This window comes from Lycorma delicatula, chromosome 3, assembly GCF_047948215.1.
Source record: "Lycorma delicatula isolate Av1 chromosome 3, ASM4794821v1, whole genome shotgun sequence".
NCBI lineage: Eukaryota > Metazoa > Arthropoda > Insecta > Hemiptera > Fulgoridae > Lycorma > Lycorma delicatula.
In genome coordinates, this window is record NC_134457.1 from 130,496,652 (window position 1) to 130,523,532 (window position 26,881).

Consider the following 26,881-nt stretch of genomic DNA (forward strand, 5'->3'; position numbering starts at 1 on the left):
ATTTGTTTTATTCAACTTTCTCTTTAATCTTTTTTCTTGTATGTAATTTTCATTAATTAAATTTTAAAATAATTTATTATTTATTTACAAAAATAAATAACTAATAATTCTAAATGTAAATTACATACAAGAAAAAAATTAAACAGAAAATTGAATAGAAGAAACAAATAAAAATTAAAAAATTAGAAATACAAATAATTCAAGAACAAGAGTAAATATTATTTACTTCCTCTTTTAAATATAACAAAAACGTAAACAAACCGAAAACATAAATAATGTGGGTAAACCTAACACAATTTCAGAGTAAATAAATGCGGGAACCAGGGCTGTTTGTATGCAAATTATTTTTACCATTGTTTCCCATAGAGGTGTATTACCGTACGTTTTATGTGGTCATTAGGCTGAATTGTTGCTTCTATATACATAATAATAAGATTAAAAGTAAAGTAACATATGTGAAATTACTAGAACAAAAACAAATAGTCACTAAAAAAATTTAAAAAAATGCAAAAGCTTTTAACTTGCAATAATGGATGAAGTTTGTCTAACTTCTATAATAATGACGCAACTTTTTACTGACAAGAATAATTACGAAAGATATTCGATAAAATTCATACATTTTAATTTATTGTTAAATAAAAAATATCATTTCCTCTTTTATTTAATAACACAGACTTTTAAACCTCAATGCATCGTTTAATATTATTTATATTCGTATATCAAAGGTCATTAAATATAAAAAATAATATCGATTTTAACAAAATGTCGTTATCTTTTTTTTCCTTTTATAATCATTTTGAAAACTCACAAAAAATAATACATGTTTCAGTAGCAATATTAACATACAACGAAACAAACAAATTATATATATATATATATAATCCTATAAATACGTATATACGACAGTACTACTATTAAAAACTAATTAACAAATCTGACCTATTTAATCGTTTGTATTATGAATGTTTGAATGCATTCTCCAAGAAGCGGAATGCGATATGATTGGAAGAATATTCGAATGCAATTTATTAAAAATTGAAACGATTATCATGGTGAAATAACAATACTGTTTATTTCACTCCTTTGTTACCAATATTTACAACGGTTTTGCAATTTCAGTCAAAATCAATCGCTGATTACGCAATAGATCAACGACTCTAACCACAGAAAATTATACTTTCTCAAAAAAAAAAAATAGGTATTAAAAAAAAAATATTATTCTTAATAGAGCAATATATGGGGTTGGTAAAGTCAATTCTTATAATGTTGGAAACTAGTATAAATTAACGATCTATTTGGTTATGGGTAGTCAGTGGCCTTGAGCTAAATTAAAACTATTAGCGCACAAATAACAAAACTGTTTATATCTGTAGGTATATCAATAAAAAAAAACGGGAGGAATTTGGTTGCATTCTATGTTCTATTTGAAAAGTTAGGGTAGTATGTGTTAAGACTCGGGTTTCATTTCCTCCTTTTTTATTTGTAAAAATAAAAATTTTCAATTTTTTTCTTACTCTTTATAAATTCTCCCTTTTTTTGTTACACTTATTAAATGAATTTGTCTAATCCTGTATTGTTAGTCAGTCTTGTTCCATCCTTCGAAGACTCAACATGTGTTTATTATAAATGCATAATTAATGTTATATGTATATATGAATTACAAGTTCAAAGATTATAATAAAATTAATTTATATTATAAACGAAATAAAAACCTTTATATATTTGAATGAAGCAGTGAATAATAAAATATTTAGAATAATTAAAACAAACCACGGTATAGAACCAAAACGGCATATTACTCGAAATTTTCGGTTTTCCTGCCGCGAATAAAATCTGAATTTTTGAAGAATCTTAATGATCAACAAATTATTACAATAAAAGGGCTCGCAGAAATTTGATCTACATCATTTACGTAATATCTTTTTTAATTTATTATTACATTTAATTTATATCGTCTCATCATTTATGTAATAAAATATGATTCATTTTATATTTAATTTACTTTATTAATATTTCACATTGTTAATTTAAGTTATTACTATTATTATGGATAGGGAACAATTAATTAGACAAAGAGCGTTAGTAAAAGTCGCTATAACTGGGATTGGCACGTTTACTCACAATTATGATCCTTCACAAGGAGATACTTCCACCTTAAAAATAAAAATAAGGAATCTTCTTGAATTGCGAAGCAAATATTTTTTCAATCAGAAATTAGGTTGGAATATTTTGAAAAAGTTTTTGCTTCGGATCGTATACAAGTCGAAGAAGACTTGTGTACTATAGAGTCTAAATTGCAAAATTTAATAAATAATCACAAATCATCTAATCAAGAATTTAGTTCAAATACAACACTTAAACAAACAAAACTACAACCCATTAATATACTTTCATTTAGAGGTAATGTGTTAGAGTGGCAGCTCTACTTTAATATATTTATTGATTTAGTACATAATAGAGATGATTTATTTAATATTCAAAAATTAAACTATTTATAATCCTCTTTGAAGGATGATGCCTTAGCCATCATTAAAAATCTGTCAATAACAAATAAAAATTATATTAATGCTCTAGAATTATTAAAAACACGATTTGATAACAAATGTATAATGGCATTTCATAATGCTGAGTGCACATTAAAGTCAGATTCTATAAAAAGAGAATCCGTAGACACTTTATCTAAATTTATTAATGAAATTTCCTCGTATGTGAATTTGCTTGAAGCAATGCAACTTCCTGTAAACAGAAATGAATTTATTGTCGTCCAATTTCTAACATCATAACTGAACTACAATACCTCAAGATTATGGAAGGAAACGTTGTCAAATCAAAGATTTCCCTCCTTTAAAGACTTTATCGAATATCTTAATTCCAGACGACAACTTGTAGAAAATATTAATGCATTCACTTCAAACACGCAAGTGAAAACAGAGAACGAAACAAAAGGACAGCTTTAAAAAAAATCAACTAACATTTTTAACAAACGCTTTACCTTGAATGATAGAAAGCAACTTAAAGGAAATAATATCAGTTTTTATTGAAAATTTAAGTCTAAGCAATGTTTATTTTGTAATTCAAACCATTTACAACTATGTAAAGAATTTTTAAATTTGTTCATCAATGAACGCATAGACTTTGTGAGGCATAATAATTGTTGTTTTATTTGCTTAAATAAAGACTATTCTATTAATGAATCTTACTCAAATAGGTTATGTACGATTTGTACTAAAAAAAAAAAAAAAAAACAATATACTCGTTCATATTGACAAAATTAATCATTCTAATTTAGATGCCAAAAAAGGTAATGCCTATTGTTCATTTAATCAGTCAAACGATAATATACTTTTATCAACAGCCATATGTAACAGCAACGATATATGTGGTAATCACCATTCGTGTAGAATCTTATTAGATTCTGGTAGCCAGGCAAATTTTTCCACGTATAAATTTGCCCGAAAGTTAAACTTAAACTTTTTAAAAATGATCTCCCCATTTCAGGCATGAATAACTCATTATCACAATCCAAATACAGTGTTACACTTACATTACACTCTCGATATAAGAACTTTTCATTCAAAGTGCATTGTGCTGTTTTATCTGATATATCAGACAGACTTCCATCAACCACAATTGACATTTCTAATCTTAATCTTCCTCGTAATATATTTCTAGTAGACCCCCAAATAACATTGGCGTACAGATTGGAGCTCAATTCTATTTGAGTCTTATCTTGCCTAGAAATTCATTCGATATTCCAGATATCCTGTTATTCCGGAAAGTAAATTAGGATATATAATTAGTGGTCGCCTTCCTAGTAACGTTAAGGGCAACAATACTATTGCATCTTTTCTTGCTCATAACACTCAACTCTCAACTACACTCGAGAATTTCTGAAAAATTGATGAAATTAAAGCTGATGCTTCAGTTAATGGAACCACTACATGTGAAAAACATTTTCAATCCAACACTACTCGAAATAATCAAGGCAAATTTGTCGCGTCGTTACCACGCAAAGACAATAACATTCAACAAGGTGATTCTCTTATTAATGCTAAAAATAGAGTATCTTTAGAAAGAAAACTAATCAACAATGCCAACCTTAAAAAGGACTACTCCGCTTTCATTAAGGAATATTTAGAGTTAGGTCACATGTCATTACTCAATTCTAATAATTTGTTAATTAACAAATCGAATGTATGCTATTTAAACGATCCAGTATTCAAGCCTTCTAGTCTAACTATTAAAATTCAAGTTGTCTTTGACGGTTCAGCTAAAACTACTAATGGCTTATCCTTAAATGATACTTTATTAGTCGGACCTGTAGTGCAGCAATACCTATTTTCCCTACTGCTTAGATTCAGAATCCATAATTACGTCATTACGTCTGAAATAGCTAAAATGTATTGTCAGGTATTAGTTAAACAAAGTGATTCCAATTTACAACATATTCTTTGGCGTGATTCTCCAGATCAAAAAAATAAAAGACTTCGAACCGTAATGTATAGGACCGCTTGTGCACCATATTTAGCCATTAGATGTCTAATTGAAATAGTTAATGAAAATGAGAATGATTTTCCAGAAGCCTGTAAGGCCATTCGAAATGATTTTTATGTTGATCTCATAATAATTTTTCAACAACTTTTTTTAACAATTTTTCAGATAACTTAAATGAAGTTATTCAATCGGAAATTGATATTTCTAAATTATTACAACAATTAGGTTTCCACTCCATAAATGGTTTTACAATAAAACACCTTTCTTCTGAACACAATTCTTCTATTCCTTCAAATCAAGAACAGAACTTACGTACTTTAGGACTTCTTTGGAATAATTCTTCAGACAAACTACTTTTTCAAATTACTCATTCTAATGATCCTAAAAAACGCACATAAAGTAATATTCTGTTCATTATAGCAGGTGTGTTTGATCGTTTAGATTGGTCCTACTGTTTCTTCACGTAAACATTTTATGCAACTGTTGTGGCAAATTAAAATTAATTGGAACGAAATATTACCCAATTTTGATGATATATACTTATACACAGATTCTTCAATAGCAGTATATTGGCTTCATGGACAACCATCTAACTGGAAAGTATTAGTCACCAATAGAATTTCTGAGATTAAGAAAAACAGTTCAAATGCTAATTGGCATTATGTCAAAACATCTGATAATTCAGCAGCGTACTGTCAACAGGTTGTATACCAAGTAAATTACTTGACATGTTACTTTGGTGACATGGTCCTCAATGGCTTTTACAATCTTTTTTCCATTAGCCAAAAGATAATAATAATATTGTTTATAACTGTAATATGAATTCTGAATGTTTAATAGAAAAATTCCAAAATTTAGTAACATCATTTGTATCTACTGTTGTATTCGATTACACAGATCGATTTTCTTCACTACACACCTTAATTCGCACATTTAATTTCTGTTTTAGATTTTTCATAATGCAATTAACAAATTGAATAAATTATTATTCAACAATCGCAACACATACATTTTAGAAACGAAATAAATAATCTTATAAACAATCAAACTATTTCTAATCATAGCAAACTTATATCACTTGATCCATTTCTGAATAATTTAGGCTTACTTCAAGTAGGAGGTAGATTACAACACTCTGGATTACATTACCATGTTAAACATTCTCTTATTTTACATCCAAATGCAAATATTACAAAACTGGTTATTAATGCTGAGCATTTGCGTCTTTTGCATTCGGGTGTTCAATTAGCACAACATCTTTTACGTCAGAAATATTAGATTATAAATGGTAAGAAAATTATTTCTTCTATCACTCGTAAATTTATGATATGCTTTAGATATAATGCGAAACTCTAGGTATAACAGCTTAGTCAGTGATCATTTTCCACAGTTATTCCTTTCCGACTCTTTTCTAGATGTGCAGTAAACTGCGGCGGTCCAATTATGATTCATCATATAGAGCAGAGGTCTGACCTTAAGAAAATCTTATATAGCACTTTTCATATGGCTCACTACTAAAGCTATTCATTTAGAATTACTTTCTAATCTGACTTCACATCGTTTATTGCAGCATTTAAAAGATTTATATCACGTAGGGGTATTCCCACAAGGCTTTTCTGATAACGGTTCCAATTTCCGTTGCGCCAAAAATATATTTTATAATTTGTATCGGTTTCTAAATTCAGAAAAACTAAAATCAGACATTCAATCATTCACAACTACACAAGGTATAACCTGGTCATTTATTTCTCTCTCTTCACTACATTTTGGTGGTTTGTGTAATTTGATAAAACAATTTTTAATTTTGAAGAATAATACACAGTTTTAACACAAATTGAAGCCTGTTTCAATTTCTGTCCTATCTTCGCTATTTCAATAGATCACAGAGATTCAGGACACTCTCCATAGGATGTCCACTCACTTCCTTGCCTGAACCCAATTACCAAAAATTTAAAATTATTCGCTTAGACCGTTGTCAATTACTCTAAAAATTCATTCAATGTATCTGGAGACGATGGTCTAAGGACTATTTACACCATTTATAGCAACGGAATAGATGGCGTTTTCCTTCTCGTAACCTTTGTGTTGGAGATTTAGTATTAATTACCAACGAAGATTTTTCACCCGTGCATTGGAAACGTGGAATTGTCACCCAGGTTTGTCTGGGCTCTGACAACCTAGCAAGGGTTATTGATTTACATGCAGTTAATGGTCCATTAAGAAGACTTGTGCATAATTATATCTATTAACGATCCCAAATGATTGATTTAAATAATATTTTTAAGTAATATTTTTTTAATGATTTAATTATTTTCATACTATTCTGTAATTTAATTTGATTTATATACTTACAATATGACTGTTAACATGCTCATAAATACTGCATTAATATTTATAACTTAAATTACATATTTTTATTAATTTAATTTTGATTTCACACTATTATATGTTAAAGTATTCAATTTTATTATTATTTATTTAAGCAATGTGCTGATTATTATTTCAAAATAAAATTATGAGGTTTTAATTAATTTATTATGCATTTATATGAGTACTATTAATATTATATCACAAACTAATGTAAACACCAATTCAATTAAACATAAATATTAACAATTTAAGATACTATTATTGTTCATTTATTCACAATTAATGTTGTCTGTTATTCTGTTGAAATGCAACATTATGGATTGTATCATGTATGTAACTTATTGCAATTTAAAAAATCATATGGTTAATGTTATTGTTTATAATAGCTTTATTTATAATGTTAAAATAAAGAAAATAATCGTCATGTGATTTTTGGCGGGCAGTTGTGTTAAGACTCAGGTTTCATTTCCTCCCTTTTTATTTGTAAAAATAAAAATTTCCACTCTTTTCTTACTCTATAAATTTTCACCATATAAATTCTCACATTTCTTGTTATTCTTATTAAAAGAATTTGTTTAATGTTCTATTGTTAATCAGTTTTGTTCCATCCTTCAAAGACTCTATATGTGTTTATTATGAATGTATAATTAATTAATACAATAATGTTATATACATGAATTATGAACGAAATAAAGAGTTATTTATTTGAATGATCCAGCGAATAATAAAATAAAATATTTAGAATAATTAAATCTAAGAGAGGTATTTAACCAAAGCAGCATATTATTCGACAATATGAACCAAAATTCTTCGAATATTTCCGTGCATTATACCATCTTTAGATGAGCTACACGCTCAACTGAACGATATTCCTTGCAGTGTCAGAACATGAAGAGAATAGTTGACATGACAGATGTTACATAAGAGTGAAAGTAAAATAAATAATGTCTATCATAGTGAATTGAAACTATTAAATCGAGAGCTTGTTACCGAAATAACATATTTATAATTCAGTGCATAGTTTTTCAGAAGGCTACAAAAACCATTCAGTACATCATTATATTAAGTCGGCATTCGTATCGCTTATCGTCCCGACGAAACCCTGACGCGGTGTTCTCGAAGAGTACAAGAAACAATCATTTTATTTAGGTAAAAGAGGCAGTAAATACTACAACGCAACACAGGTAGATTAGGGTATATGTTACTGGAGTAGCCGTAGGTTATTGCAAATGGCGGTTGGTGTTCTCGAAGCTGCTGGTTTTTTCTAAATTATAGTGGTAAAAATGTGTTTTTTTTACAAAGTATTTTGTGTAAAATGCTAGTACTAAGTGCGGTAGTCATTCTGATACGTTAAAAATTAACTTCCGTTCGTTAGTTTTAATTTCATAGTGTTAAATATGGAACGTATTATACTTGTGGCCACGTGCTCACTAACTTTTTCATTCTGTGAATTATAATTATAAGTGCTACTTAGTTCGATAGATTGCAGCAAGACAAGTAAGTTGATATAAAATCTTGGTTGAAATTTTAGTTTTTAAGCCATTTACGAAGGGACTTCCGGTACGGCCACGTGCTGGCTAACTCATGCAAAATAACTTTGTTATTTTTCAAGATATCTTTTTTTAAATGACTATAGTGTATTAGACGATAGTTTCCTGAGTGCGGTGATGTAATTTGTTTGTAAACCAATTGTTTTTTTTAACCAATTAAAGGGGTACTTCCGGTGCATCCACGTGGTGGCTGACTTTCTTGTTTGATAACTTATCGGGATGAAATTTTCACAGGTTACGCAGATATTGATTACGATTAAGTCCACAGACAAATCGTTCGATTTTCTTTTTATATACATTGGATACCGGTGTTCTTTGGTGGTTGGGTTTCAATTAACCACACATCTCAGGATTGGTCGAACTAAGAATGTACAAAACTACACTTCATTTACACTCATACATATCATCCTCATTCATCCTCTGAAGTATTATCTAAACGGTAGTTACCGGAGGCTACCGGGTGGGTGCAAAGGCTTCGCACCCACTTCGGTATAAATGAAGAAAGTAGTAGAGCCATGGAAGAATATAGAACCGCCAGAAAACGTCTAAATTTCCTTATTAAACTAGCTAAACGCAAGAAGTGGCAAGAACTGTGTAAAGACCTGGATAACGGCCCTTGTGGTAAAGCATTCCAAATAATAGCAAAACGTCTTGGTCGGCAAGCTCCGATACTATACAGCGATGAAGCTATACAATACCTAAGAACCTTATTCCTCAGGGAGGATACTGGAAACAGAGCGATACTTGAATGCGAAAGGGGTAGATTCCATCAACAAGAGGTGTTAAATGCGATCAAGAAACTCAGCAATAAGAAAAGCCCAGGACCAGACGGTATACCAGCAGCAATTCTTAAGGGTCTGGCAGAAGCTGTTCCCTGGGAGATGGTGGACGTGGCCAGCATTGGACTTCAAAACCGCATGTTTCCAAGCTGCTGGAAGGCGGCAAGAACCGTCTTCCTGCCCAAGCAAGCCACGAATATAGATCAAGCTGGATACAGGCCCATAAATCTTATCAATAATATGGGGAAGACGGTTGAACAACTTATAGCCTCCAGACTACAGAATGAGTTAGAGGAGAAGAACTGCCTACACCAAGAACAGTACGGCTTTAGGAAAGGGCGTTCCATGATACAGGCGATTAAGAGAGTTACGGAATGGGCAACAGCAGCCAAAAGCGGTACTCGGAGATCTAGAAGTCTGCCATTACTTATATTACTGGATGTAAAAAACTCATTTGGATCTGTGCCGTGGCCGGCGATTATTGATGCTCTTATAAACATGAACATCAGTGATTACATTGTGAATCAGATTAATCAGTACTTGCACGATAGACATACTGAGGTCAAGACTGTTGAGGACACGGTAAATTTTCAGATGTTTGGCGGCGTTCCACAGGGGTCCGTTCTAGGACCCATACTCTGGAATGTTTTGTATGATGGAATATTCAGATTTCCTTATCCGGAAGGAGTGAGGATTGTCGGCTATGCAGATGACGTTGCGGTACTGGTGGAAGATAGGGAAGTGGACCGTCTTGAAATTAAGGAAAATCAGGCCTTACAACTATTAGACGAATGGTTAGATAACAACCAACTCCAAGTAGCCCCTGATAAGTCAAAATGCATTTTGCTCTCTGGTAGGAGAAGGGTCAGAGGAATAAATATAGAAATAAGGGGGGAAATTATTCGTGAAGTCAGTAACGTCAAATACTTGGGCGTATTCATAGATAAGAGTCTAAAGTACGGTTATCACATAGATATGATTTGTCAAAAGGTTGCCCCTACAATTAAGGCTCTAAGAGGTCTGTTTAATAACCACTGTGCACCGAAACTGGTGGTCAGAAGGTTGATCACAACGGCAATGATGTCATCTATCTTATACGCGGCACCAGTCTGGGGCACTGCAATGAATATACAACGCAATAAACGCAAACTTAGAAGCGTGCACAGAGTAGCACTAATACGAGTTGTCTCAGGATATAGAACAATTTCTTACGATGCGTTATGTTTCTTAGCTGAAACGCCTCCTATTGAATTACAGATAAAAGGCCGAAGCATGAGGGCGGCAACTGACAGGACATTTCCCGAACGACCCATGGGTCGTTCGGGAAATACCTTAATAGAATCGGGAAAAGGCACACGTCAAGGTGTCCGTACTGTCAGGAAGAAGACGACGCGGAACACACCGTATTCAACTGCTATAGATGGGAGGGTCTCAGACATGAAATAAGGCATAATAACCTGACACCTGACAACCTGGTTAGCTGGCTAATGCAATCCAATAATAACTGGGATTGGTTTTCCAATTTTGCTAGCACCGTCCACAAATCTAAATAGGAAAAGGAGAGGCATCACAGACGATAGGCGCGAAGATAGGGCAGGGAGGACAGTCCCACCCCGGAGGGCCCGTATGCTTAGGTATGCGGGTTCCAGTGATGGAGTGGGAACTCCTGGGGTTGCTTGAAAGGGATAAAGAAAAGACAGAGTCCCGGCCGGCGGTGTCGGTTCCTGGGGGCGCTTCGGTGCTTGCTGGCGCCGCCGGTTTGAGGCAAGCATAAAAGAGTAAAGACCGAGACCCGGTTCTCTGCCTGTGGGGGGGGGGGACGGCATAGCCGGACCTTCCCTTACGTGCGGAGGATTAGAGGCGGGCACCAATAAGAAAAGATCCGGAACCGGGAGGGCTGATCTGCCGGGCCGGACGTACAGCCGGTGGGTGGGGAGGCCCCCTTAGAGTCACAAGGACACATCCCTGGGCCATGTATACTTGAGTGGATGTCCGGCCCAGGGATGTAGGGGGAAAAAAATAAAAGGTATGTCTACGAGATGGGCGCAGACATAGTGCTCATCTCGGAGCCCTACGCTCCGCGCCCTCGCCCGGGGTAGATCTTATCTAGAGACGGAAATTCGGCCATTTGGACACGCAATCAACTCCCAATAAGGAAGGTATATCAGGAAGATGGTTTCGTCAGAGCAAGGATTGGCGGGATATATATATTCTTGTTACATCTCACCTAACATCATCATGGAAAGATACAGTGATGTGCTGCAATCAATCACACGTGTATAGCTGAAAGGCGGCCGACACTTCTAGCTGGGGATTTCAATGCCTGGTCAACATGGGCAGCACTCACACCCATTTTCATTACTTTTAATTTTAAGATTTAATAATTATTAAATTTATTTATTTTTTATTTATTGGTTATTTATTAGATATTTATATAATTTATTTTTACTTTTCAGTGCATTTTTATATTTCTTAATATATTTTTTTTTTAAATTCTCAATTTTATTTAATTCTTATTTTTTACTTTTTGGAGGGTTTTTCTAATTTGTTTCCTTTTTTTATTACTGTTAATATTAATATTAGTTAAACAAAAGCTTTTTTTAAAAAATAATTATTTATATGTAATCAAATATATATTTTTTTATTTTTTTAAGATTAAAAAAAGTAAAAATATTTATTTTTACACATCGAAGCTACATACGTGTACCAGTTTCAATCATTTTCATACGATAGTTAATGAGAAATGAAAATTTTCAACTAAATGCATGAATTTAGCGTAGGGGTAGCGCGTGGTGACGTGGGGGGGGGGGGTCATATCAAATTCCGACACCGTATGCTGTATTGTCATCGAAGTTAAATAAGTGTACCAAATTTCATTGATTTTCTTACAATTGATCAAAAGATATAGCAGTTGCAAGATTTGATTATTCCTAAAGCGAGTTAAATAAAAGCTTTTAAAAAAGTATAGGGTATACAGTAAAGAAAAATTAGTACAATTTATTTGTATTCTAAAAAATCGTTCTAATGAAAAATTATTATTACAATTCCACTCAGGCTGTCGCTTCACAGAAATAACCACTACCCATTAATATTATATAACATATGAAAGTACAAATATGAACGCGTGAGTACTTTTAAAAGAAACAAAATTGGCTTTTCATCCAATATAAACGATTAAAATATTTACCCTTTAAATGCCGTAACTTACTGAAAACATGAAATTTACCCAAAGGAAAAGATAGGAATAAAAATTCTAAAAATATTTTTTTTTATTTTACAGTCATTTTTCCAGTTATTCTGGGTTTAAACAGGAGGGTAAGCGGGATGTTTTTTGGTTATCGCCTGTACATTAGAAAGAACGCGTTGTGCGAGTATGGAAGTATGTGACAAGAATTCGAAATTGGTTTATTCTTCTAATCTAACGAATAAAAGAGAAAAAACGCTACTATACCGCTACGAAAATTTTGTTTTTTTAATTCTACAATTTTAAGTGAACAATACTAGTGTAAATGAAAGAAATAATTAAAATTAGATATTATTAACAAATCGAAAAATAAACTGTCGTTTATTTTATTTCAACATATGAGTGAATATTTATTTTCAACTAAGTCAAAGAAACTGAAATAGGCGATGAAGTTGAAATGATATTTCCTCAAATATATTCGTGTAAAAAAGAAATATCATAACTAAGTTTAGATTATTTGTAATGCATCATATACATTTTGAAAGAATGTACTGCCCGTTTGTTTGTTCTAGAGATTTTCTACCGGCCAGTACATTAAAAATTGGGACAGACTGAAGGAGGTGGGACGACGTTTGAAAGACATGTTATCAAAACAAACAACAAGAATGGAACCAAATGTTAAATTGCAAAACTCAACGACTTCATCGGTAGGAGATCCCATTCTCCAAAACTCAGGTAACTTTCTAAACTTTTTTTCACGAGATAATTAAATTAAGCTTGTGGTTCAAGATAAGCCGTCTCAAGTAAAGAGGAAAGGCAGTCTTAATTGGTCTGGAAGGATTAAATGCTCGCCCACGTGTCAATTAACACCAACGTGGTGGAAGTGATCCAAGCACACACAAGTTACCAACTTAATCGTCGTGGCTTATGAGCATAATACATAACTCTAAGTTTTACTTTAAAAAATTAAAACTCAGTTTTATTAATAATATAACATAAAATATTATGTGTTACTAGACAAATATGAAAAAATCCATGATATAATTTTCCATTTTTTAATTTAATTTTTTTTTAAATTTATTATATTTTTTTATGAAATCATTCGCACAGCATCCAATTTGTAAGTAAAATAATATTGTACAATCGTAAATTATGGAAAATTCTTTTTTTTAATATTTAAAAAAAGGATCCACAGAGCAACTAAATCAAACAAGTTTAAATTTCAAGTCATTAAGCTTAGATTAATGTGTAAATACCTGGTACCGGGTGCACAAAAAAATAATATCGGAGTTTTAATTTGTAGTTAAGCTTTAATATCTCTCGAATGAGATTGGTTTAACGCAAGAATGAAACAAAAAAAGGACGATTTTAATTGCGCCGTAGATTGAGTTACTACCTTTCTGCTAGACAGCATAATTACAAAAATGGCGAATTCTGAACAGAAAAATGTGGATCTGCATTTATAATTCAATGTACGTTGTTTTGTAGAAAGTTTAATTGTGTTTCTTCAAGAGGCCAAATTATCTGTTGATAGCATAAACAGTTTGAAAAGACCAAATGTCTATGTAAACGGATGATATGGGAAAACCACCATGGACCTCAGAAGAAAATGTCAGGGCCTAAAAAAAACGTGTCAGGGCCTAAAAAAAACCGCGTAGTCCTAAAAAATCGGTAAAGAAGCCATATGTGAATTAGTGATATTGGTGATGACAGTGTGGAATGATGTAAATGTTTACAGCTTTGCGATGTTAGCGTATTACAGGCTTTGAAGCCTATCGACTACGCTTTGCGTACCGACTTCACCATAATCGAAATGTTGCAGCATGAAAATAACGACTTTTTTATAATCGTATTGTGCTTAGTGATGAATAAAAATGTCATCTTAGTGGAACAGATAATTCACCAATGTCCATATCTCAGGGTCAGAAAATCCCAATGATCCCTTGCAATGAGAAAGGAACGTCCCAAAATTAAATGTTTTCTGCACAAATCTCAACAGGAAGGTTACGGCTCGTTCTTTTTCGCTGAAGTAAGCGTACATAAACTGTTTATTTGGGATATGCTGCGTACATTGTTCTTTCTTCAACTACACGTTGCACAAGCGAATTTCATTTGACAACAAGATGGTGCGCCACCTCACTAGTATAACGTTTTACGGGATCGGTTGAATGATGTTTTCCCGAACCGCTGGGTTGGTTGGCATGGACCCGATGACAGAGTTTATTTGGTGGCCTCCAAGGTCACCCGATCTGACCCCACAATTATAATCAACGAAATGCAATTAAAGAATAACATTAAAATCAATAAAAAAAATTGATAAAAAAATCATACGGATGCTTCAAGAACAATTACACACAAAACTAATGTTTTCCAAACAATGCCCCTGTTTTGCTCTTTAGACAAGAGAACTTGAACAGTTTGGCCGCAACACATAGACATATACAATTGTAATTTATTAAACTACCCGGAAATAATTTTTAATCTTTAAACAGTTATTCAATTTTATAACAAAGTTTAGAGTTTTGATGGTTAAAAAAGTTAAAAATTGGTCATTGATATTACCACGGGACAAATACTATTTTATTCATTCAATTAGTAAGATTACGATAGTATATATTATACATATATTCTAAAATGTACGTCGCAATCAACTAGTGAACAATAAGCAATCCCTCATGGCCCAATGAGCTGGGATGATATGTATGACGTATAAATGAGATGCAATCTTGTACAAACCCAGGCCGTCCATTCGTGAGATGTGATGAATTAAACCACACAGCAAAGGAATGGTCGGCCTCAGTTTGACCCTGTGATAGTATGTATAATAATTTTTATAAACTTAGATAATTATAAAATTCTTATAAATTAATCATTTTTAAAATCCTTCATAGATCCACATAAGCTGAGTACATATTATTGTTTTATTGATGGAAAGATTGTATTTTAGGTATACATATATTTATGTAATTAATGTAGTAATTATTACCGTGGATTTAATGTACGATTAAATTATTCTTAATTGCTCATTAAATTAAATCCTATTATTGGAAATGTTCCTGTTACTGACAAGGTAAACAACATTAATGAAATTATATCTAGATTTGTTATTGAATTTAGTTGATAAATGTAGTGGATGATTTTAATATTAGTTTAATTACTTTAATTTTAAATTTTTGTATAATATTCATGGGCATAATTCTTTGTATATTTTGCCATAATTATGCATTACAACATTCTACTATTTGTTTGTATTCTTCAAGAAAACTGTAAATGAAAAGAACGAGTATTATTCCTAATTTTATTGAAATACCTGCTATTATTATTATTATTCTTTCATTCACAGCGCAACTATTGATTAAATTACTGATTAATATTAATTACTGATTAAGTACTGATTAATATTATGATACTCTCTGGATAATCAAATATTCCACTGCTTGTTAGTTCATAGTATTTATTCTATTATTGGTAGAAATGAAATGTAAATAATCTTCATAAACATTAAGGTTAATTTTTATGAATATTCATGTGTAAATAATATTATTCTAATTCTATACAGCTTACAGTCGAACTTCTTCCTTAAGCATAGAAACGTGAATTGGGGTTAAAAAGAAGAAATCTGAATATTCATATTTTATGAGCGTAGTTATTATAACTTTCTCTAATCAATGATATTACTTGATTAAATAATCGTTAATCAATAATCTTAAAAAACAGTACTTTATTTATTTACACAAAATGTTAGCTGTAATACTAAAAGGCAAAAGTGAATAATTATAAAATTTTTATTATCTCGGTTTGGTACACCGAACAAACCAGAGATGATCGTATGAAGAAGCTGTAAAAAAGAAATATATATATTTATTTAATTAACGCTGAAATAACAAAGTCAGAGTATTAAAGCGTAAAATTTGGCAAAATAATATTTTTTTTTAGATATAGTTTTTATATAACCGAATAGACATCCTGCAGAAGTCAATGTGGGCCATTAATAAAAGCAAATTATAAATTTATACAGACGATGGGATTTTATAAATGAATTTGAATAAAACAACTGTTAAAATACTGTGTAACACTCAAATGTGCAATAAAATAAAATTAACAAGCAGAAAAAACACATAAAATCATTCCAAGAGAAGTAAAAATAACTCTTAACAACGGTAATCGGGCAGTAAATTTAACAATAACAATTGTATACCTTTGTAATAAAATGTAACGATGAGTAATTAATTCGTTAAGTACATATCTACACTGAATTTTAAGTATAGATTTCGTAAAAAGTTTATGGTTTTTTAAACAGTTCTACACATTTTTTTTATCCGTAATATTTTTTTAAATCCTAAAATAAATATAAAGTTATCCATTCTATATTAGAACTGTCTTCCAATATGATACAGGGACAAAACGCTTGCAATTCCTTGTGAAAGGTCAACAAATTGAAAAAGTTTAATTGCTCTGTAAATCTTACTTACCTTCATCGGTTTCTTAAAACTTACATCGCAACCGAGTTTCAAATCAATAACGCCTCTTAGTCTGGCAATTTAGAAATTTATCAAGCTATTGATATAATCACTACACGAAGAAGGTAGCTTTCCTACCTAGATCCCAAGTAAATAAAGCCACACCAGTATTCCTGATAATTCCATATTATTATCACAAAACTCAAAAACAACTTAAAATATGTATACGTTATATATATAACGAATCAGTTCTATATCGTATTATATATAATTAAAACTACATCTGTACATTAACTTTCAAAAAGATAATTGGGAGTACTACGTTTAAGTTATACTTTAAGAACATGGGAAAAGTAATATATTCATAAATTTCTAATACATTAAATCGAAATTACGGTATTGTTGCATGAAATCAATAAGAGAGAAAATAAAAAATAGGTTTATTAAATTTATTTTATTTTATAACGTCTACGAACCCAAGCTTATTCAGTTTAATACTAACGACAAGGTTTTTAATGATAAACACTTTCAAATGTACGTCACATTTCCTAAACTTATCGACCACAAAATGTCAATTTACTGACACAAAGGAAAGAATGAGTTCCTGTAGCTTTTAAAAGTATTGTTATCAAAGCGACTAAAACAAATTGTTTTGTATCATTAATTGCAATTTGAAATGATTTAATTGTGCTTTTAAAAAGAATTTAAACAACATTCTATTTTATTTTTTAACCTATTTTATTTTCTTAAATTGGAAAATAAGAATGTCCTAAAAACCATTTACAAAAATTTACTTAAAACAGACGGCTGAAGAGGATAAATCTAAACTAATGACCATTTACATTTTTATTAGACAGTAATGAAAATGCATATTATATATATATATATATATATATATATAGAAGAAAAAATAATAATAAAAATTATTACTAGACAAATAAACAGTACTTATGGAAAATCAATTAGGTTTTTAGAATTTTGTAAACAATCAACAGCAATAAAAAAATGAGGAGAAAATATACATTTAAGAAAATAATTTAGAAATTTAGTTATAGGTTTTAAGCTGAGAAATCTAGGGCTTCGATAGAAAAATCTTAAAAGAACCGGTTCTAATTCATCTACAGCCTCCGGAGAGCAAATAAAGGACTTGAAACGTTTCATCGGCAGATGGCGATGAACCAGGTGGCAACAAAGATGTAATGGCTTTAGAGGTCCTGCACCTCAGTATGAACCTAATAGGAGGGGTAAATTTACACAATTAAATCGAAAACGGACGAGAAAAGGATAAATGGATGAGAAAGGACGATTTATCTTCAGAGAAACTGTTATGAGTTAAGGATAGAAATCACAGGAAAGTTAACAACCCTACAGGACTTAATACCCCGCCCACAGTTAATAGAGATAGGATAATTTTACCCAGAAGTACATTATTAATCGATAATATCTTTTCCCAAACATGTTGATTTCCCTTCAGAAATTAAATAGCTACCTGAGAACAGTTAAAAGATTGCAAAAGGAATAACCTTCCCTTATCTACAATTGTAGAGCGTGTGGAGGTAATTGATTGAATTATAATTCATTCATTAGGTTTTCCTGTATTGTTTATAAATGCTGTGACCCATGTCAGGTCAACTATAAAGTAACAGTTACAACATTTAACACAGACGTGTAATGCTGAAGTACGAATTGTTTTAAAATGTAACACCCTGTTAGCTAACAAACTGCTACAAATGAATGGCAAGGATGAAAACGATTTAAGGTATGCTCATTACAATAAACATATTTTTTAAACTGTTAAAATGAATAACATGAACAATTGGGCAGTTAACTCTACAATTTCAACGAATCAAAAATTTAAATATTTTTGAACAAATAAGTTTGATTTAAAAAATTTTTCTATTCACCAAACATGACATTTTGCATTAAATTAAAATTTCAGGATATTCTTTACACCCGTTATTGATTAAACCTATTTGTTTATAAAATTCCAAGCTTTCAGCGTAATGAAATGAAATTAATAAGTTAAATAATAACTGATAACGTTTAACTCAGGGTTTTGTAAGGTGTAAAGAGAAAATATTCGGCCATAATCTGGGAAAATAAATGGTAAATAAAGTATAAATACGTCTAATAAAAATATTTTACGAAAATAAAGAAAAAATATTTGAAAATATTCTCAAATGAACGTTTATCAATACGGAATATTTACGGCTACGAAGTTTTATCGTAAACCAACACAATGCTATAAGCCGTAATGCACAATACTTTAACTATTCCTAGTAACAGCTGTTTAAACACAAGATTCAATCACGCGATTTTCCTTCTTGATATTAGATAAATACCAACTCTTTAATAAGAAACAACACTCAAGAATCAGTTCTATATCGTATTATATATAATTAAAACTAAATCTAGGTATCTTGCATGTACATCTAACTTTCAAAAAGATAATTGGGAGTACTACGTTTAAGTTATACTTTAAGTACATGGGAAAAGTAGTTATAATTGAAATTAAATATTTAAAAATTTCCCTCTCCAAAACATATACTTTGTTTTGACATACTATTACAAGTTGTTGAATTCGTTAAATTGAAAAAACAAGAAACAATTTTTTTTTAGTAGCAATTATAATTCCATAAATTATGGTTAATTCATAATAAATATATAACATATATTTTCAAAAAAATAAAGAATTATCAGATAGTACTCCTCAGCAATAAATTTAGTAACGAAGAAAAAAACTAAAATTTTGAATAACTGCTAGAAATAAAGTATTTCGCTGTATTAAAACGAAAAACAATTGTATGAATAACATGACAAGGTTGATTACGTTAAAAAATTATGTATTAATAAATATAACAGAAAATTTATCTGACATGACTTATCAAAAAAATACGTATTGATAAATATTTGCAAAAAACTTTACTTAAATTTTTAATAAGCTGAATAGAAAATTTTTTATAGTAATTAATCTTTTTTTTCTAAATGGAACCAATATCAAAATAAAAGTAAGAAATAATTCGTCCAAACACTTAATTCCTCGGACACTTTATGAATCGGTGCCTGTTTCTAAAAAATTAGTTTCCAGATGAAATATAAATTTGTTCTATAATAATATATACGTATACTTCATAAATACTAATACCGATAAAAGTTTAATACTAACTTTGTTAGTATTAAACAGAATACAATAACGTTTTGCGATAATTTAATTTTTCCGTTTACGATTATTTTAAGTAACCATAACCCTTACAGACGAAATAATATTAAAAAAAAATTATTAATGAAATATTGGTACAGAGAAAATTAATGAAAGATGTCGTAAGGACAATGTCTATATATAGCTGCTAATTTAGACTGCTGCTAGTGAGACAAGCACAATTTATAATCATCACTTACTCGCGATTTTCCATGCTGGCACAAAATAGTTAATCAAATTTTCATTCACTTTCATTTTATGCGGTTAATAATAATAGTTATTTTGGTGACAACAGAGATTTTCATAAACAGTTGATAAAAATAAACATCTCACTTAAACATCGTTTTAAGAAAAACCAAGTTACTTTTTCTTGAAAAAAAATTATGAAAGTTGTTGGTCAAAAACCCCAAAAATTGGGCGTTTTGTTAGTCTAAAATTAGACAAAGACATTAAGAGAAATAACAGTAATTACGTAGTTAATAGAGCCCATTTTATTTTTGCTTACACTTCAAAGAGTAAAAAAAAAGTAACTATTAAAAAAATATATTTTGAAGAAGAATATCAGTTATGAAATGAAATAATAAAATTAAACAAAAAAATCTACGAGAATAAAATACGTCACCTCTAGATTTTCACCAAAAAAAGTACACGTTTGACTAATTTGTAACCTACTTTGAATTTATGCCTGTATGAGACATGCAAAACAATTCTATAACTGTGTAAGAATGAAATAACTAAAACTTTGTATTGTACTGGCCATTTAGACGTTTTTTGACATAGCGTTTTATTTTTCACTTTATTTTTTTGATCTTTTATTTTTATGATTTCTCAAAGACTTAGGACTAATAATGTAGTTATTTTGCCCGAAAATGTAGGTTTTTCCCATAAAATGGGGGGTTGACCTATTATGTGAGGCCGACTTATATTTGGATCCGATCGAGCTTTTAAATTTTTTCGTAGTTTATGTTTAAGAGTTTGTATTTATAGTAATAACTAACTTCAGATTACAATTATTATTATTATTATTATTAATAAAAGCACCTTTTAACGTAAAAGTGGGATGGATGAGTCTATGGTAAAAGATTTACTTAAAAAGGTCTGGTCCAAAAACTTAGGTCTTAGGAGACAGCAATCCATATTAGTATTAGATGCATTAGAGATTTAATATTAGATCCATATTATTATTAGATGCATTCAGGGATCATTTGACTGAAAATTTAAAATCGGAAATAAAAGATGTACCTGGTAAAATGACTTCACAGTTACAGGTTTTGAATGTGATTGTGAGCAAGCCTTTTAAAGATAATCTTAAAAATAAAAATTGTAATTATTGGATGCGAAGCAACAGTCATCAGCTAACTCCTACTGGAAGAATAAAAATTCGTACGTGAATTTATTATGAATGGATTATTAAGTCGTGAAACTCGGTAACATCAGATAGCATGAAACAAGAATTTAAAAAATGTTGATTTAGCAATACAATAGATGGAACTGAAGATGATATTCTGTGGGAGGAAGAATCAAATAATGAAAATTATTTTACTTTCAGATAGCAGTAGTGATGATGATAGCGTCAATTCAAGTAAAGTTCATGTGTTGTGAGTGAATTTTTGGGGACAAGTGTATTTTTTAGTGCAATTTGTTTATTTTATGAATATTTACAAAAATAATTGAAATAAAAATTAAAAATTTACAATCATTTCTTTTAAAATATTTTTTACTAAAACTGTTTTGCACAATTTTATTCTTTTTATTACTATGCTATTTAGATATAAAATTTAAGCAAGTGTGTATAATACTGTAAAATAGTATAATGAAATAATACTACAATAAAAAGTATGTTTAGTATTATGTAATTATATAACAAATTTGGAAATTAATTTCTTACACCTGTAAAAAAAATTTCTACCAACTTTTTTCCTGAAAATCGAAATAAAAATTGGGGAGGGTCGACGTATATTGAAGCAAATGCGGTAATTTTCAATCAAAAAATATTATTTTTAAAAGTACAAATATTTTGGTTTATAGATTATAACTGAATAAGCAAATATAGAAAATAATTAAATATATAAATTTTAATACAGGAAGATGTTATACTTGAAATTAATTTTTTTTACATAATTACTGCAGACAGGAATCAGCACTATAACACTTAGAGATGTTAGTACTATAACTTACAGATGCATAGATTATATGGTGGAACTCTGCTTACAAGAGAAGCACAGTTTGTCGCACTATAGTTAAAATGCAATAGTAAAATGTAATCATAAAAATAATAACTAGCAACAAGATTTGATATACTGTGAAATATTTAATCGGAGTTATATTCACAAATTCATCGCGTCATAAAATATTTGCCTTGATTTGTTTCTCTTAAACTTACATTTAGCTTCTCAGAACGATTATATAATTAAAAACACCCAATCAATTGCATAGCTATAACTTGAAAAAAATTTCGATAACTGGGAAAAGGACAGACTAAATTTAGTAGAGCATATTTTTGGAATTTTTTAACGTGCTTTATACAGGCGTAAAATTGAATAATATTAGAAAGGATACTTTTCTTTAGTATATTTCTTTTTATTAAAAGATTTTTTTAATGTAATAGAATTTAACAGATTACCGGAAAACTGATTGAAGAATAAAATAGGGTCACTCGTTAGTTTTAAGCCATATTATAAAGCTTCAAATTCAATAACATGGATTTTTATGTAGGTTATTGTAGGCTGTCCTTTCTTGTTCTGTTTAGGATGATTAGAATTTTTGTAAGGAATAATTTGAAAGCGAATTACGCTAATAAAAACAAAATATTAGTTTTATTGAAGAGAAAGTACATATTTATATCATTTTCATAAACATAAAATGGGAATAATTTCACAATAAATAAAACATAAAATCTTACAAAACAAAATCGAAACATAAAATGTAGCAATCTTTTGTAGCATAAATATGAGAGTAATTTTTGATAAAAACAAATCACGTTCTTCTAATATAATAAAATTAATTGAATTTTATTAATGTGAAGTGTCTAAGCAAATATTGCCATTAATAAGTAAAACCCGCTACAAAAAAAAAAACAAAAAAAAAACAAAAAAAAACATTTTCTTCCAGAACCTTTATAGAAAACATCTTTTTAGAAATCAAAGCTCTAAAAATAAGTAGAAAATTCAGATGAGTGAAAATTGAAAGAAATAAAAGCTTATTAGCAGGTTTGATTTAATACTGTCTTAAATAATCTCTAAAAGCTAAAATAATATTCTCTGTGCGTTTTATAAAGAAAATAAATTCCTAATGTTAACGAAACAGCAATGTGCAATAAAAAAATAAATATAGAAATAGAAAACCGCATTTTCTGTTAGATAGAACAACATTTGTTACAAAGACTGCATTTCACTTTCGGCAACAAGACAGCTACATTTTAATGCAGTCCTATTAGATTGAAATGATTCCTTTCAACCAACACCCGCACAATTTCACCACTCTCCGTTATTCGTTGCACTGAATTGAAACCCGTCCTTTTTTCCGCTATTCAATCATTTACCGAAACCAAAAACTTTTTTCCGTTTATATCTTATTTTCTGTTTCTTTAGCCAAAGAATCAATAACGCTGTTAAAACTTGTTTTTACTTCTTTTTTAGACGGTAAGTCTAAAAACATTCATTCATTCATTCTTTTTTATCTTTTACTACTTTAAAGAAATTGGCCGAGTGCCAGCTCTTAAAGCATAATTTCCATCTTATAAGCCTTGGCCCAATTTCATACATAAAAAAAAAGAAAGAATATTTTAATGTTTTACTGTAATTTGAACTAATATAAATCATTTAACTATATTGTTAACTATTATTTGAAATATTTGAACGCCACAATGGAAAATTAAGTACCGAAAATTATGCACGTGATATTCTGTAATAAATAACCAATTAATTTCAAGAAACAAGACATCATGCTATCCTTTCTTCCCTACAACTATGTTTAATAAGTAATGCTTTGCATCAATGCGAAGTTCATCGAAACGTTCCTCTAAAACAGTGTTCAATAGAGCGAAAAACACATTAAACTCCAAAATAATTCATTAATAACGCTTAAAAAAAGAATTTATAGACGTTAAAAAAAATGCTAGGATGAAATATTCTATACACTGTAATGAAATATTAAAGTCTTATCAAAATTGCAGGAATCGTTTTTAATAATTTGAAGTCGAAATGCAGAATTTTTAAGATATATTAATATAATATATAATATAATTATATATATATATATATATATATATATATATATATATAGATATAGATATATAATTAAGTTTCAAAAAGAGGCAATTTCTCAACTTGAGGATTACAAAATTATTGCTGAAGAAACTGATTTACAAATCTCCTTTTCTAAAACAGAAATAATGAAAATTCTAAACAAAACCAGAAATGTAGAGAAACCAAATATGGAAAATTAATTCTACAGAAAAATTTAAATATCTAGGTGAAATAATTACCTTAAATGGTTCGGATAAGAAGGCCTTTGAAAGTAGAAAAATAGTTTTTGAGAGATTGAAATTTTTAACTAAAAATATGTACAAGAAAAATTTATCCATAAGTGCAAAAATTGAGACGCTGTAATAATGTATTGAAACCTGTAATCCTCTATGAGATAGAAACTTCGTATATAACAAACCTAAAATCACTTAAAAACAGAAAGGAAAATTTGAAGAACGATACATAGCCCAAGAAAAACGAAAGGTGGATACAGAATGATAAAGTCAAATGAGATTTACAAAATTAAAGAAAAATCATAAAACTTTTGAAGATTTAGAAACCACGATAGGAGAATGAAGACTAAAATTTGTGGGACAAATGATTCGAATGGATTCAGATAGATTGAACAAAAAAAACTTTTGATAAATCTTGGAAATATAAAATTCCGCCCCCATATATAAAACAAATAAAGGATGACCTAAATAAAGCCAATTTAGAAATAAAAGATTATCAAGATAGAAAAAAAATTCAAGAAAAAATCCGCAGAAGAGATTCATGTGAATGCAGAAAAGAAGACAGCGCATTTACAGGACACGAAAAAAACAGCATAGTGAAAAAATTAAAGAATTCTGAAAAAGAAAGGAGGAAAATCAGAACAGAAGAAATTGAAATGAAATTTTCGTGGTCCTCTGCAGCATGTTGAGGAAAAAGTTAATTTTGTGAAAACTGTCTGCCGGTGATAAAAATTGCAACCAAAGATAAAAATTCTACAGTAGTAAAACAATCATATTTTTAATATATTCAAAGTACCGTTTGCGAAAAATTTAACTTTGAAATCTTTTAAAATTATGGTCATTTTTAAAAAACTAACATTAAGCTTTTGTAATCGGGTTAAGCTACTTAAGAATCTTTACTACACTTTTCGTTTGTAAAATCAACAAAACTGATAACTAAAAATCCTTTTTTCGGTACTTTTAAAATGTTTTGAATTTAATTCCTAATTACAAGAAAATAACAAGAAATATGCTATTTCAAAATTTGAACCAATTTAAATAAATTATTGATCTATGTTATGGATAATGAAATTGTAGAAACTTACCAATAAATTAAAAAAAAGAAGAATTTAATTAGTATTTTCTTAATAATAACTAAATGTAAAAATACCTATAAATAAAATACGTGATTCTGGAATTCGAAACGAACGATATTGAAATAATCTTTGAAATTTTTCATTTTGAGTTCCATAATTTTACGGGGAATGCCTAGTTTTAATTCCTTTATTGAAATAAAAGCTTAATAGGTGTTGATAAAAGCTAGGTTTCTTTAATTATTGAGAAGAAATGATCTTAACTATCAACCCCACCGCTAATTTTTCCAAACTTCAAAAATATGACTGTAACAAAAAAAAAAACCCTAGCACAACCGACAAACAAAAACAGGATTTTACTTTTTCAAATGTGCAATTATTATTTTACAAGAAAAACCATGAGAGAAAAGTAAAAATTCTATCTTAAGGTTTAAACAAAAATAATCAAATAAATGAAAAAAAAATTGTTCGTTATTGACACATGGCAGTATTTAAGAAAACGAAAATATTACTTTGACATTACACTACCTGTCCCGATCTTTATTATGGCTGCGATTTAATTAAAGATCTGAGGTAGAAGATATATTAGTTAAACTTTTTTCTCCAATATTGATGATTTTCGCTTTATAGCCATTCCTGATGCGAAAAAAGAAGAAAGTATTACTTGAGGAGGATTGTAGATCACATACACTTCGTTTAGTTTGCTGCGAAGGCGTGCAAAAAATTGTGTTGCAATATATGAAAAACAAATTAAATTAACCTATTGAAATAAAGAAAGATATTTAAAAATTGAACAAACCAAATAGAAAAACTGAAATTAAAAAAATTTTATTGATTGTATTATGGTTTTACCTTGGTTTTGTATTTTATTTTTTATTTTTTTCACTTATGTTTATAATACAAATACAGTTTTGGGACGATTGTTTTTTGAAGGTCCATTATGATTTTCATTTATTTTCTTTAGTTTGAAAACGTTTTTATGTAACTTTAGTATTACTTTTAAAATTACTTTAAATTAGTTACTATTATATTTTTTCCATTTTTATATCATATTTCTAAATTTAAGGATTGAATTTCTAAAGAATCTAAAAAAAAATGGACGGTACATCTTATATTAATATCTACGGATATAGTGTTATACGTCTGTCCACACGTGTGTAAACAAAATATTCATGGGAAGTAAAAAAAAAGAAAGTATCTTACGGTTACACAACTTAACAAGACCACTCTATTCGCTTTTAATAAACAGTTGATTTTGATAAAGGCAATTTCAAAAGAAAACTTTTAAGTGT

At 29.6% G+C, this 26,881-nt stretch overlaps 1 protein-coding gene across 2 annotated transcripts in view; it reads left to right on the forward strand.

Moving 5' to 3' along the window:
• Mthfs (methenyltetrahydrofolate synthetase) overlaps positions 1–26,881 on the forward strand; it is a 281,274-nt gene that overhangs the window by 72,669 nt on the left and 181,724 nt on the right. For both annotated transcript variants that reach the window (XM_075360574.1, XM_075360572.1), the window contains exon 2: positions 12,950–13,112. In XM_075360574.1, the coding sequence (XP_075216689.1) occupies positions 13,019–13,112 (94 nt within the window). In that variant the 5' untranslated portion in view covers positions 12,950–13,018. The remainder of the gene's footprint in view (positions 1–12,949; positions 13,113–26,881) is intronic.